The sequence below is a fragment of the Ammospiza caudacuta genome, chromosome 3 (assembly GCF_027887145.1).
Source record: "Ammospiza caudacuta isolate bAmmCau1 chromosome 3, bAmmCau1.pri, whole genome shotgun sequence".
Classification (NCBI taxonomy): Eukaryota; Metazoa; Chordata; class Aves; order Passeriformes; family Passerellidae; genus Ammospiza; species Ammospiza caudacuta.
In genome coordinates this window covers 36,637,120-36,651,226 of record NC_080595.1, presented here as the reverse complement: position 1 = coordinate 36,651,226, position 14,107 = coordinate 36,637,120, and the positions used below count along the sequence as shown (strand labels likewise).

The 14,107-nt window shown below is 39.6% G+C and overlaps 1 protein-coding gene across 1 annotated transcript in view; it reads right to left on the bottom strand.

Annotated features, from left to right (window-relative positions):
- Positions 1–14,107, bottom strand: part of KIF26B (kinesin family member 26B) — a 267,041-nt gene that overhangs the window by 91,578 nt on the left and 161,356 nt on the right. Inside the window, exon 5 of the mRNA XM_058802278.1 lies at positions 6,671–6,854. Within this exon, the coding sequence (XP_058658261.1) occupies positions 6,671–6,854 (184 nt within the window). The remainder of the gene's footprint in view (positions 1–6,670; positions 6,855–14,107) is intronic.

Here is a 14,107-nt window from a genome sequence, read left to right as displayed (position 1 = left end):
CTTGTCCATATGTGCCATCACCAATAGCTGGTACTCAGATTAGGATACAAGTTTTTCTCTGTGACATATAGAGAAAGAGATCTTTTTCTCCCAAAGCAGAGTTTCACTTAAGGACTAAGTTACTCTGTAGAAAACCTCATTTTCTCTGCTGCAGTTTTCACACCACCCTCCCCACCAGAAAGATGTCTGATAGTTTGAAAGATGGCTTTTTTTAATGGAAAATCAGCAGAGACAAAGGAATTAAGAGAAAGATAAGTGCCTACATTAGTGGAGAACTTCCAATGTTCCCAGTTCCCTTGAAGTAGCAACTTCTAGAAGCTTCACAAAGCAAAGAAACAGCAGTTACAGTGGTCCTTTAAATCATGGGAAACATGACTGCATATAAATTTATTTAAAATACACGTTTAAATGCACTTTAAACCTCCAAGTCAACCAAAATGCAATCTGACAAGCTTCTGGCACGCCTGGGTTGGTACTTCCAAATCCAGAATAAGCTTTACTTTAGAGGAAGGCACATGCAGTGTTCATAAAAAAACATGATTGGCAAAGGTAAGAGATTTTGTTAACAGCAATTTTTCCAGAGCCTAATAATTTCACCTTTTACTTAAAGCAGCTTGATCTTAAAACTCTTCCTAGAAAATCCCAGCTAGCAGGAATGTAGAGAAAGTGCACAAAAGCTTCCACCAGGTCCAACCAGTACATTTCGTAAGGTGAAACAGAGCTCTGAGCAAGTCTGACTGGAGGGCAAAAGGCCACCTGGATCTCATTCCAAGTAGAACTAACTAATTTGTACAACAATCATGTTGACAACAAAGACGAACACATATGTCTCCTTTAAATGCCTCAAGGGGTCATCCTCTCACCTTTCAGTAGCCATGGTAACTTTGGGGGAAAAAAAACAGCTTTCATCTCAGAAATTGTTTCCTCTGATAGAGGGTTTAAAATCACTTTTGTCATCTATCTGTTAACTTTTGCCCCTATACACCTGAAGGATGAAGATTTACAAAGGAAGGATCTCTGCTTCACAAAGGAAAGAGAACTTCTGATTCTTTCTGGCAATACCTTAAAGATGGCTGGCAGGGAAGTGAAATACAGAACATATTTTGCAAGTTGGGATGGGGTTTTTTGCTGACCATAGCACAGGTTTTCATAAACTCCCTCTCAATGTATGACAAAAATGTAGACAAAACTGTAATGTAGACAAAAAAAGTCCTGACATCCATCAACCAACATGTTAAAATGAAAACTCTGATAGTAGAAAGGGAGGTTTCCTGTACCTTTTGGACTTAAACAAGATGTGAATCAATTTTGTTTCCTTCAAATCAACTTTGCAAACCACAAAAGTGTAAGAACATCTCTTTACTTCTCTGCACCGATACAAGGAGTTGACATGGCTTTTGAAAACATCTTTTGACAAGAACTATTCACACCATGATTTATAGAGGCCATAGCCAATATAAAAGTTACTCATTATTAACACCCTTATTGCATTGTTATATAGCTCAGATTAAAGCATGCCAAAGACAGTGCAATAATTGTTGCCTGATTTAGTGAAAAGTAAAATAAACAAAAACTATTTTAAGGCATTGGACAGCTGAAATACTGGCAGCTTGTGAGCCCAAAGCATTGGCAAATGCTTCTGTCCCAGCCAAAACACAGTTGTGAATCTACTCACAAACCTGAACTGCTAGTGCATGAGAGCTTTCTTCACTGTTACTTTTGACAAATACTGCGTTGGTTTGGTAGACACACTTTCAGGTCAGACAAAGTGTTTCATACAGTTTTATGTAAATCAATGTGAGAAAAAGGTAAGCTTCAGACTTGTATAAAGTAAATAGCAGATTTTGGGCTTATTCAATCAAATATTGTGTTGTGACGAAAGATTAGATTCTTCAGCCAGGCACTGAAAAATTACTTTTAACTGAATTGTCTTTATTACATGACAGAGATCCTTGGGAGAAAGGTGTATGACTCAGGAGTCTCTATCACACTGCCAGCATCCTGCTGCCACTCCTGTTATTTGGCTGGGTCTTGGTTCCCATTGAGGGCCCCTCCCAGCCTCACTCCACACTCAGCCCTGTGCTTGATGAGTTACCAGCTACCACATCTCTCATTCACTCACCAGACTCTCAAACTCCCTCTCTGCTCTGCTTCCTACCCCATCCTACACACTTGGAAGGGGCCTCTTGGGAGCACCTGCAGCATAATCAATTATTTGCTCTTTAATAATCTCCTCATCTACACCAGTTTGAGAACAAGTATCTAATATCTGAGGATATCACTACCAAGATGACCAATAATACATGATTGTTTTTGCTTCCCATCTCTCTGTCTGCTCCTCTTTCCTACAGTGAGATCTTAACTGCTCTGGACAAAAACAAGGTTTTTTTAATCTGAATTTACACGTAATTTAGCAAAACAGGTCTAGGCCCTGCAAACAAGAGTGCTGCTGCTCCAGAAAAATAAAAAGTAAACAGAATCACAAATCACAGTTGTTCTTTTAATAGGTTAAAAAGACTACTCAAAAGAAAGTTCAGTGGTGACTTGCTTCTCCCAGGTAGAAACCTTGTGCAGAGGAATGATTTTGGTGCCCAGGCATTGCTATTTTATTTTGGGATTAAGAAGTACCAAATAACAAAATCCTACACCAAAAAAAAACCCCAACAACAAATATATATATATACATAAGGAAAAGTAAACTAATCTCTGCCCAAACACAACAAATATCTCACTGACAGAGGTTTATAAAACTACACACAGAAAAATAATAAATGAAAGAAAGCAGAGAGACCACATCCATTTATCCTAACCCCCTGTCACCTGAAAACAACCTATTTATTCAGGCTGGCAGAAAATTTTTCATTCCAGCTGTTTTTCACGTCAAATGTGGGATTCAGCCAAACAACATCTTTCACAGAAAGAACATTTCAGATTTTCATCAAAAGCGTTGGTTTACTTTTGATTCTGTTTGACAGAAAATGGAAGAGGAGGTGTAGAGGGAGGATGGAGGGAAGCAGACTGGGGAGCAAATCTAAGCAAACCTTACTAGAATGGCCTTACAGTACAGTTACTTCTTAGTGCAGGCATGGAATAATTTGTTATTTCTGCACAGAACACCTTTTTGTTCTGTTATTGGCTTCTTGTTAGGAAGGACACAACAGATTTAAGGAGTATCTTTCAGAAAACTGAGATTTGGGGAAACTTCAGTGCAGCCATCCAGAACAGTAGCACTCTCTGGATAAATTCAGTAAAAGCAATCTGTTACTCAGAGTATGAGGATCCAAAGACAGCAGAGAGAGAAGAAATGATGCTCAAGCTGTTGCAGTTTATTTCCTTTGGGCACTCAGCTCAAAGGAAAACTCTCAAGAATGGACTGCGGGGATACCACACGACCACTCAGGATCATCTCCCTCTACCAGCAAATCTAAATCCAAAGTACACAGATAAATTAGGATCCATAAAAGCACTCCTGTTAATATAGTTACAATAGGGTCACACCTCTGTATTTGGCATCAGGAAGAGCTATTTGGAAATGAGTGCAACAAAGAATCTGATGTTTTACTTGTTTCTTTGACAGGGTGGTACTTCTGCTAGGCTCAGTGGTGTATCTAACATCAAAGTAAAAGGCTGATTATGCAGTCCTACCATTCCATTATTAATATCATCTTCCTGCTTCTGTGAAGCTGAACTTCAGTTTTCAAATAATACTTCTTTCAAAGTCCAGGCTGGTACAGTTTTGCTTTGCAAGGCATTTTGTAAGAAAAGGCATGAAGCATGCAACCTGAATATATACTTTTTTTTATACTGAATATATACCTTTTCATCAGTTTAGATGCTTCAGTATGGGGTTGTACCCATATCCATCCTAAATTAACTGCTTACTAACTTTTAAATATATTGGTGATGGGCAGGTCTTCCTCTTTTAACTTTAAAATAAATTATATGCCTAAACATGAAAGATAAATTCTATAATTCTAAATAAATCATTGTCATTAATCTTGCAATGAGAAGTAGAATCTTTGAAATTTCTAGTAGAAGCAAAAATAAAAAATAGCAACTGTTTGCTTGCAATTTCGTTTTAGAAAACTGTGAAATTAAACTTACCCTGAGAGTCTAAGCTTTGATGTACCCAACTTCCTATCCTTCACATCTTGGATACCCACATCCCCTGGAAAACTGACAGATCCCAAGCTGACACCAAGCCAGTAACACCCAGCGTGTGTGCCAGGGCTCACAGTGAGCCTCCCTTCCAGGCAGCCTGAGTGCAGCTGTCCCCTGGAGTTTCAGGAATCCACAATCCCTGGCAATGGCCATCCCTCCAATTCTGGTGAACCAGAATTTCCAGTAACAAATTGTCACATTAGAAATTGCCCAGCCCACTCAAACCCAAAGTGAAATAGAGTTTTATCACACTGAGATTGCTCATAAAATTCTATTTAAATACAAACCAGGAAAAACTCTAAATTATTGAAAACAACATTTTGCTTCCCTGAATCCACTTCTTCCTCATGGGTTCACATTTTATAAATTTATATCCTTACAGAAAACACTATATGAGAAAAAATACAGAGAAAAGTAACTGATTTTAACATATTCTCATCAAAATACATCCCAATCTAACTAAACAGAACACATAAACAAGGAAAATTAAGAGCAAATAAGCTGGAAATTCCATTACCTCATCTAAAGTTTTCCCAGTCTGACAGATAAATTACCCCGTTATCCTGAAGTAATTTACTTATTGTGCCTTGCACCTATTTCTGACATATTAAAATGAAAACTGTGCCACAGAGGCAAACTGATGGGAAACTGATGAAAGTATACAAGCTTCAGGTCATAATTATAAGGTGACTCCTAAAAGAAACCAAAAAGGTGAAAAATGAAACTGGCTTCCAGAAACTGCAGATTAGACACATTTTTGCTAATGGAAATGCAGAAAAATTTAATTTCTCTAGTATGATTATATGAAATAGCCTAATTTGATTTACTGCTTTGAAGAAGCATGTGTGTCAATGTGTTAAAACCTCTTAGCTATTTATATACTCTAATAGTTTGGAACAGTAAGTCTGAAATGGAAATAAATTCCTCCTTCATCATGTGAGCTGCAAAATTTCAGTTTTACTTACATAGCCGGAAAGCCTGGAGCCTGTTCTTGTACGTGGTTTTGCAGAAGCAAATCACAGGTCTGTTTGGAAATATTGCAAAACTGCTTCCCAAGCCCTCTCCACTGGAAACCAGTAGTGAGAGGAACAAGAAAGGCTCAAACCAGCTTGGAATGTTTAGACAGAGCTATGTTTGTGTCTCACCGTGTAGATCCTTTCCTTGGGACACGTGAAAATAATGATCAGGAAAAGTGCTGATGCAGTCCAAGATGGGAGATGGGCCCCTGTTTCCAAGAACACACCCTTGATTATTCCTCAATGGAATTTTACTTACAGAAAAGTAAGACTCCTGAGAGGATGGCTTCTATTGTTAATCTATTCTGTAGCAACTTCTTATAACAATGAACAAGTTCAAGTTTACTCCTCTTTCACACACTGAAGTCAGAACACGTATCCCTATTCAAGTTTTATAAGATCATGACAGATTTCTACATTTCTTCCCACCTACCAGGCCAGAGAAAAGGAAGGGAGCCCCATGTGTAGGGAATCTCTTTTCAAACAGGCATTAAACCAACCATGAAAGTAATACCATTGTCCTTTGAAAGGAAACCCTGGAACTGCACAATATAGGAAAGTGAGTATCCAAAATCAGCAGTGAAAGTTCTGAAGCCCACCCTATGCTCAGCAGTCCTAGGTCTTACATTACAATTTCTCTTCTAAACAAAAACTTTCACCAAATTAATTGTCGCTGCTTAGTATTCAAGGAATATGGAAAAGCCACACACACAGATGCTTGCATAAAAAACCACCTTGATTAAAGCAAACTGCTTCTCTCAGCAAGTGCATGCTCATATTCCCAGATGTAATATGCCAGGCTCTCCACTTGTAACAGGGAAAAAGGGAAGGGCCACTCAGAGAAACTACAAAGCAACAGCAAACTATTTACCCACCTCCTCCATCACCTCAACATAAGTGTGCACCTAAACAGCATTTTAGGAGGGAATGATTATGCAGAATGGGAGGAAATAACATGACATAAGAAAAAAGGAGCAATTTATCATTAAAAGCATAGTTTTGTTCAGGTAAATGTGCTGGAAGAAAGCCAGCAGACATAAGCCAGAAGCAAATTACAGTGTGTTCAGGCAAGACACCAGTCTGGAAAGCAAAGGGATCAGGACCACAAAATATAACATAGCAAGCAATCACTATGCAGTTTATACACAGCCGCAGAGACAACTACTCCCAAAACCCAGAATACGACTTCCTGGCAGGATGGACATTAACTCCACCTAGTAGCACTGTGGTCCCAGTGCAGGTGGATTAATGTAGCTGGGCTTTGAAGTGTGTAACTGCTGCACAGCTACGTCTCTGTGTTAACTCAACATTATTAGAAATTCATGTGCATTAGTTAACTCAAGTTTTTAGGCCTTTTTACACATGTTTAGGGACCAGATACAGGAAAACCAACTGAGAAAGGTCATGGTTTTCCAATTCCCTTGATGTTTTGCACAAGGATAAAATCTTCTCCCGAAGAAAATCAGTATTTTAGTGATATTTGCAAGGCCTACCTTGCCCAGACCAGGAGTGTCTTTCACTTTGCTGACTGCCCTCAACAAACATGGTGGTGCAGGGGGTGGGGAAGTCTGAAGGATACTGCTGAAGCAGGTAGAGAAGAGAGGAGATTCAGGAACAGATGATGCAGAAGGCCTGTGCTTCTTCTTTTTGGAAGACAGGTTCAATTTCTGAGCAGCTCTGTGGGAGAAACAAAAATAGTAAGCTGAAACAACCTCAAACTCACCAACAAGAACAAATAGAAATATTTATCAGGTTACTATTTATGTAGGCTCTCGGTTTTGACCTCATTGATCCAGAGAGTTTTATAATTCTTGTTCTTCATTCCTTAGTACTACTTTAATGTCATCGACCACAAAGTTGCTCCAAATTTAGAGTTTTCATTAAGCAGGGTCACAATCAGGCCTCTTTCACTATTTGATATGCTGAAACAATTCAGCCTGCAAGACAGCTCCAAACCCAAACCAAACAGCAATTTCTGTCTTAAAATTATGAAAGATTCACACAGAATTGTGTCTCATGCATAGGTCACTGATTAGAAAATAAATACTTGTCCTTGGAGTTAATTGGTGATAAATGCTCAGGTGACTCTGCTGAGGTGTAAGAAGCCTTGCACCAGCTGTTCAAAACTTTTATCACCTCTTAAAACTTAAGCCAGTCTAAAAGCTGAACAAATGCTGACCAGTGAAAATACTGCTGTCTGTGATGAGCTAGAGACAATCACACAAACTCCAGCTGCATTAACCACTAAGCAAGGGAAGGAGTGAAGACTCTTTTTATTAGTACAGAATTCTCAGATAAGAATGCTGAATTTTGTATAGCGTTTGATGAAAAAGCTACACTTTTCCAAAACAGAAACATTCAGTACTTTTGTTTTGCAAAGTGTTTGAATATTGCATTATCTCTCAAAATAAAATCTTTGTAACAGCTGGTTTGTTCCAAGACTTTTGCATCCTGCACTGCCCAGGGATAACATCAATATTAATCATGCTGTCCCATGGTTTCCCTTTTGCAAAACAGAACACTTTAAACAGAGGAGGTCAGCAGGAGTACCAACTCAAAGGAGAGATGCATAGAACAATTTTGTTTGCTTTGGCAGACAAATTGGGACTTAATATATGTATAAAGCAATCTGCTGACAGTGGCTCCCCTTGCTTGGCTGAAGTGTGACATTCAAGACCAATAATTCTAAATCCTAAGTTTTAAGAAGCTTTAGCTGTACTGGTATCAGTTTATATTATCCAACTCAAAACTTACAAAAGTAATGACATCGTTTTACCCAAAGGAGTCAGGGAAGAAGGACTGAATATACACACACAAGTGCATAGGCATACATTTCAATATGCAAGTAACCTGTTTGTATCAGGTGTCTCAGACACATGGACAAATTACTGCTTGGTCTGACATTGCCATATGGCAGCTGGTACACTGTGTGCACCATCAGGGTGTATTCTTTTAGCCTATGACAAGTGCAAAGCACTTCTGATAAATTCATTTCCAATAAAAGAAAAACACTAGGAGATTTTAACTAACCTGACAGAATTAGAACTCAGAAGCTTCTGTACCACCTCCTTGTCCTTTGTCTTTACTCTGACCTAAAGACTGCAGTTCATAACCTCTCCCTCTCATGTAAGCATGCACTTTCTTTTCCATAGAAAAAATACTCAAAATGTGTTCGTCAAAATCATTGTTCCCTTTCCTTGCAAAATTTCCATGGTTTGAGAGGATTCAATAATGTCAGCTACCACTCTGTCCATCACTAACACTTTTATGAAGTTGTCCATGCTGAATCAAGATCTTCTGTACATCTTAGTTTCACTATAAAATTATTTTGAGAGAAATCTTGTACTCTATGTTCAACAGCTGAAAATATAAGTGTTGGTCAAACATACTGAAAGCTTTACCCCTGTGTAAAAGCTCATTAGGCAAGTCTGAAACATAGGAAGTGGCTTCATCCACCATGGTCATCTATCTGGCCTCTCTGACTCATGCCCTGGTGTAAATGTATTTCCTAAAAGCTGTTTCCTGAACTGACTGACAGAACCATTATCCTCTTGCCACTAAATGCTCCTCCAGAATTTGCTGTTCTTTTTACAAAGCTGACAGTGTAATACAAACCACTTCTTGACCCAACCAAGCACACAGCCAACAGTTTCTTAAAGAAAGCACATTGTTGGAGGTACCTGGCCTTTTCAAAATCTTGGAATTATACATAATAGTTTGACAGTTATAACATTTGAGATTGCACACATTTTTTTTTTTCCATGCAGAAAGGAATAACCTGCATTTTCCTTATATTTTTGGCCTGTGACTGGCAAAAGGTATGAAAAACAATGAACTATTTCTCACAAGTTCATGTTTTCTTCTTCTCTGTTTTTCCCAGTAGAAGAAATCAATGCATGTCAGGCAAGAGAATCATTTACAAGCCCTATCAGACTGGATGGAATTTTGAAGGGGATGAAAAAGGCAGTAAGCATCAGGTAATTCCCAGAGCATTTAATCGGGAAGAGAGGGATAGTATAACCACATGTAGGCTGCAATATGACACAAATACGTAAAGCGTGGCTTTCTTGTGAGTACATTTGAGTGAGCAAAATCCTTCAGCCTGAGTGGCTAGCATTGCTCCAAACACAGCTGGTCATACCAGTTAATACTGATTTGGCCCTGTGATCTAGCACAGGAGGTCAGAAAATCACGTATGTTACCTTTCCAGGCAAGCCAGAGGCCTGGCTCTCTCATGCAGACTCTCTGGATCACCAGGCTCCTCAGGGAAAGCACCAGGCTGGACCTGGGAGACCTGAGGGCAGAGTCACAGCCTGCACAGCTCCACCAGCAGCTCTTTAGACTCTGCTCTTTGTACAGCAGCCAACTATTTTATTTCTTTCATTTAATATCTGGTATAATCGAGCTCTGATTTCCACTTGAGACTCTGCACAGCGCTGCAGCAATGGTGATGGCAGTGATGGCAGCGTGGCTTTATGTACTGACAATAAGCTGATCGTGCTCCAGGTTGTATTAGCTCCCCCTTGAGCCAAGTGATATCAGCTGTGGAATATGCAGGGGTGTGCAGGGGGCTCCAGTGCCTTGCAAACCACTTTCCCACTGTGTGTGGTGTGGCTGTGGTAGGGATTGTGTCCACGGAGACACACAAGGAGCTTGATCCAAATTCAATTTTCGAAGGGCATAATTTAAACTGCATTAGACCACTGTGTGAGCATACTCATTCACAGCAGAGCTGTCTTTAATGTCATTTTACTGAATTACCTTCCAAATGAATGCATATTTAATCCAGTTTAGCTAATATACTTTGGATTAACGCCTTCAGATAATTTGGACTATTTCTTTCCTGAGAGTCCTGATGCAAACAAGCAGCTGGAGAGTTTTTGAAGGCTTACAAGATTTCTGGCAGAGGAAATAATCACAAGATCAAGAGTTGAAATTGCAGGAGGGACATTAGAAAGCCGATTAAAGTTCAATCCAAATAAAACTAATACATTGCCCTGGCAGGAAAGGGGAACTGCTTTGAAAGTCCACCTGATCCATAGCAAAGACTGAGATAATTTCTTGAAAGGATATTCTCTGCTTTTTGTTTTTTAAAATAAAACTTTAATTATGTATATCTTTGGGCAGTCAGAATTGTTTTCATACCCCACCTATGCAGAAATGGTGATTTTTTTTTTTTACCCTTATAACTTTACAAGCAGGCTGGGATTTTCAAACCCAGGCTTCTAAATTAATGCCAATAAAATTCAAGGGATGCTTGATTAAAGATATTTTTTTCAGCAACACATCATCCAATCCAAGTTAAAATTTTAGGAGTGTCAAAGTAGAGGTCAGTAGGCCCACTATGTTCATTAGATTCAGAAGGAGGTCGAACATTAGGTGGATACATAAAATATTATTCACACTTGTGCCAGCAAAGATCATTGATAAGTAACACTGACTGAGACACTCCATCATCAATGATATCTGAAAAGATTTCCTTAGGTGTGTATCTCTGTATAATTATTCCTTACTAAACTATGTTCATACTACACTAAAATGCATCCAGTACTTATTACCCTTGGAAACAAAATTCCATCATAGAGGCTACTGAGCTGGCTTATCAATTTCTCTGTCAAAATAGGGAGTGAAATTTCATTTCCATATCCTATTTTCCACAGAGGAAATTACTCACAAGCTGTGGATGCTAAACAGCCATGTATTAATTTATTGTAAATATTTACAATTCTAATTTGAACTAAAATTCTATTTTTCTTCCTTATTTGCAGATATATATTCCATTTTATAATAAAAATATTTTTGGCTGGGTACACCATTCAAGGAGTCAGGTATGAACTTTATCTATGCAAGGGATGGTTTACCAGAACCTTGATTTGAGACTTGATTTGTCAAGCCCCAAGCAGGTTAATGACCTTCCCTAGCAATTAAAACACTACTTTTACTTACCCAAAAGTGCATTGCCTGCTGTATCTTACTGTATGTTGAAAAAGAGATGGAAGTTTTGTTTGGAAATCAGTCTTTGAGCAAACTCCCTAAGCATATTTGTGCATCTATATCACCAGTTATAAAATAGACCTGTAACATTCGTATGCTATGGTCTCAGGTTGAGCCCCTATAAGTGAAAGACACCTTTAACCAGCCACACCCTCAAAACAACTGTTTATTGATATTCTCTTTTTTTTTCTTTTTTTTTAACCCAAGACATAATTCCTCCTGTAGAAGAAAGCAGAAGTTTTGACTGTCACCTACAAAGTAAAATATAATCTGTGTAGTATTTCAGTTACCTGCCTGTGCTGGCTTCAGCTGGGGTAGAGTTAAATTTCTTCCTGGTGGCTGGTGTGGGGCTGTGTTTTGGGTTTGTACTGAACACAGTGAAGATAACTTAGAGATGTTTTTGTTATTGCTGAGCAGGGCTTGCACAGAGCCAAGGCCTTTGCTGCTTGTCCTTCAGCCACACTGATGAGGACGCTGGGGGTGCATGGGAGGCTGGGAGGGGGAACAGCCGGGACAGGTGACCCCAAATGACCAAAGGGATATCCCAGACCACATGGCATCATGCTCAGGATATAAAGTGGGGGGAAGAAGGAGGAAGGGGTGGAATGTTCTGAATGCTGGTGTTTGTCTTCCCAAATGACCATTACGTGTGATGGGGCCCCGCTCTCCTGGAGATGGCTGAACACCTGCCTGCCCAAGGGAACCACTGAATCAACTGCTTGTTTTGGTTTGCCTGTGTGTGTGGCTTTTGATTTCCCTATTAAACTGTCTTTATCTCAAAGATCAAGAAAAATCTTTTCACTTTTACCCTTCCAATTCTCTTCCCAGTCCCACTGGTGGGGGAGAGAACAAGTGGCTGCTTGGGGCTTGGCTGCTGGCTGGGGTTAAACCACAACACTGATAGAATGTCAAACAAAGGTATCCTGGAATCCTGCCATTATTTTTGATTACTTCCAACTCAAATGTTTGCCAACGTGGTTTCCAAGTGTGTTTTCTGCTTTGGGTAAATATGTTTATATTAAATATCACATCATATCATATAAAAGTCCTCATGTAGCTGAAAGGTGAAAACCAATGGGATTCAGAAAACTTAAAACCATGCAGATTCCTTTTCTGTGAGAAAAGTCAGTCTTGATTTTCAGCCACACAGGGTCACTAAACAGTATTTCATCCAGGATCTTTCATTACTGAATTATATCACCTATATGCTGCCCATACAAACTGGACAGAGTGCACTAAATGGGATGTTAACATTTTCGGATTAGAGGTATCCAACCTACCTTCTCTGAATTTTCACCAAAATTGATTCTATTTCTTCCATTCACCTGCACAGGTGATGCAGTTCAGCAAGGTGACATTACAGCCAGGTTGACCTGACAATTACCACCAAAAGGGGAGACCCCACACCTGCCACTGCCCTGTCTGCATACTTCTTTCCCCTCTCTTGCTTCTTTCCTCACATTTATTTTGGCTTGGCTGCTACCGCTTTAACCTCCTAAATGGGCTTGTGCCAAGGGTGTTTTAAATCATACTTATTTGACATGGCTAATATGCCTGAATTACTATGGCAAGGTCTTTCCCAGCCTTAAAATCTGAGGCATGTGGTATGAAATGTGGTTTCATATAAATCTCGTGTTTCTATCTGGAGGGCAATGAATTGGCCGTGAGCTGTGGCTTCCTCTGTGCCCTGCCTTACCCTGCACCTCCCAAAGGAAGGAGCTGAAAGATGCTTTAGAGGATGTTTAGCCCACAAGCTAACAGCTTGCTCTGCCACCCCTCCACCGTCTGCTGCCATCCTGGGGTACCACCTGGGAAGCTTGTTCAAGAAGCAGGAACAGCCTCCAGGAGCTTCTCCTCACATCTCTGCGTGGAACAGCTTTTCTCACCCAGAGTGAGAGCAAAAAGACAGAGTGATAAATCTTGCAGCTGGCTTGCCATGTCCCTTCTTAGCCCTCCTTCCCTGCCTTCCAACAGGAAGCTACAAGCTATAAACAAGAATCAGAACAACTTTATTTCACTTTAATTCTCAGGGTGGCCAAACCCAGGGCTGTGGTGTTGCAGCCTAGTAAGATATGTGAGGAATGAAATTAAAGGATTTGTAGTTCCAGTAAGAATCTTTGTATTTGTGTTTAATTATTTTACAATGCCTTTAAAATCTGGAGATAATTTGAGCTTTCTGCTTATTCTGTAGAAGGTACAATAAACATGTCTCTAATGCCCAGTAAACACTTGCCCCTTATTGTTCTCTTTATTTTATGCATGCATTCAATTTCATAGCAACAATAAAGCTGTCTCAGGCTGTAATCTTTCACATCTTGGGTGGCAGTTCAGATATTTTGGCCACAGTGCTTAATGACTGCACTCTCCCCAGGAACTGTACTGTAACTGCCAAGAAACTCATTATTTTAAACGTATTTAATTCTAAAAGAGTCAAAATAGCACTTCAAACTTTGCTCAGGATAGGTCTTATAAAAGCTGAGGCACACAGGCAAACTGTGAAATTAACAGCACAGACATGTTCTTATATCAGCTTCAAAGCTGAGTAAATTCACTGCACCAAAACAAAGATGAGGAATATGCTTGCAGGCCAATAGCTTAATGAGAAACTCAAAGTTCTACACAGCTCTACTGTGGGACAGAGGACGCATATCCTGCACAGCTGTTATTTGAGGGGAAACTCCCCATTTCAGAGAAGGATATGACAAGATCTGAAACAAACCCCTTTTCATGTCATTCCTGTTTGATTCACAGCATTCTGTTTACCAGGTAGCACTGTATTCCAGCAGAGATCTTTTTATTTAACCCACAGGTTCCTAGAAAACTCTGGTTTGGTGACAGATGTGTTTCTGCCTTTGGCAACAGGACCATTCATTAGCATTCATGCAGAAAGGTAATGTTGGCAAAGAGTGTAGCAACTCACATGAACCCTCACATTT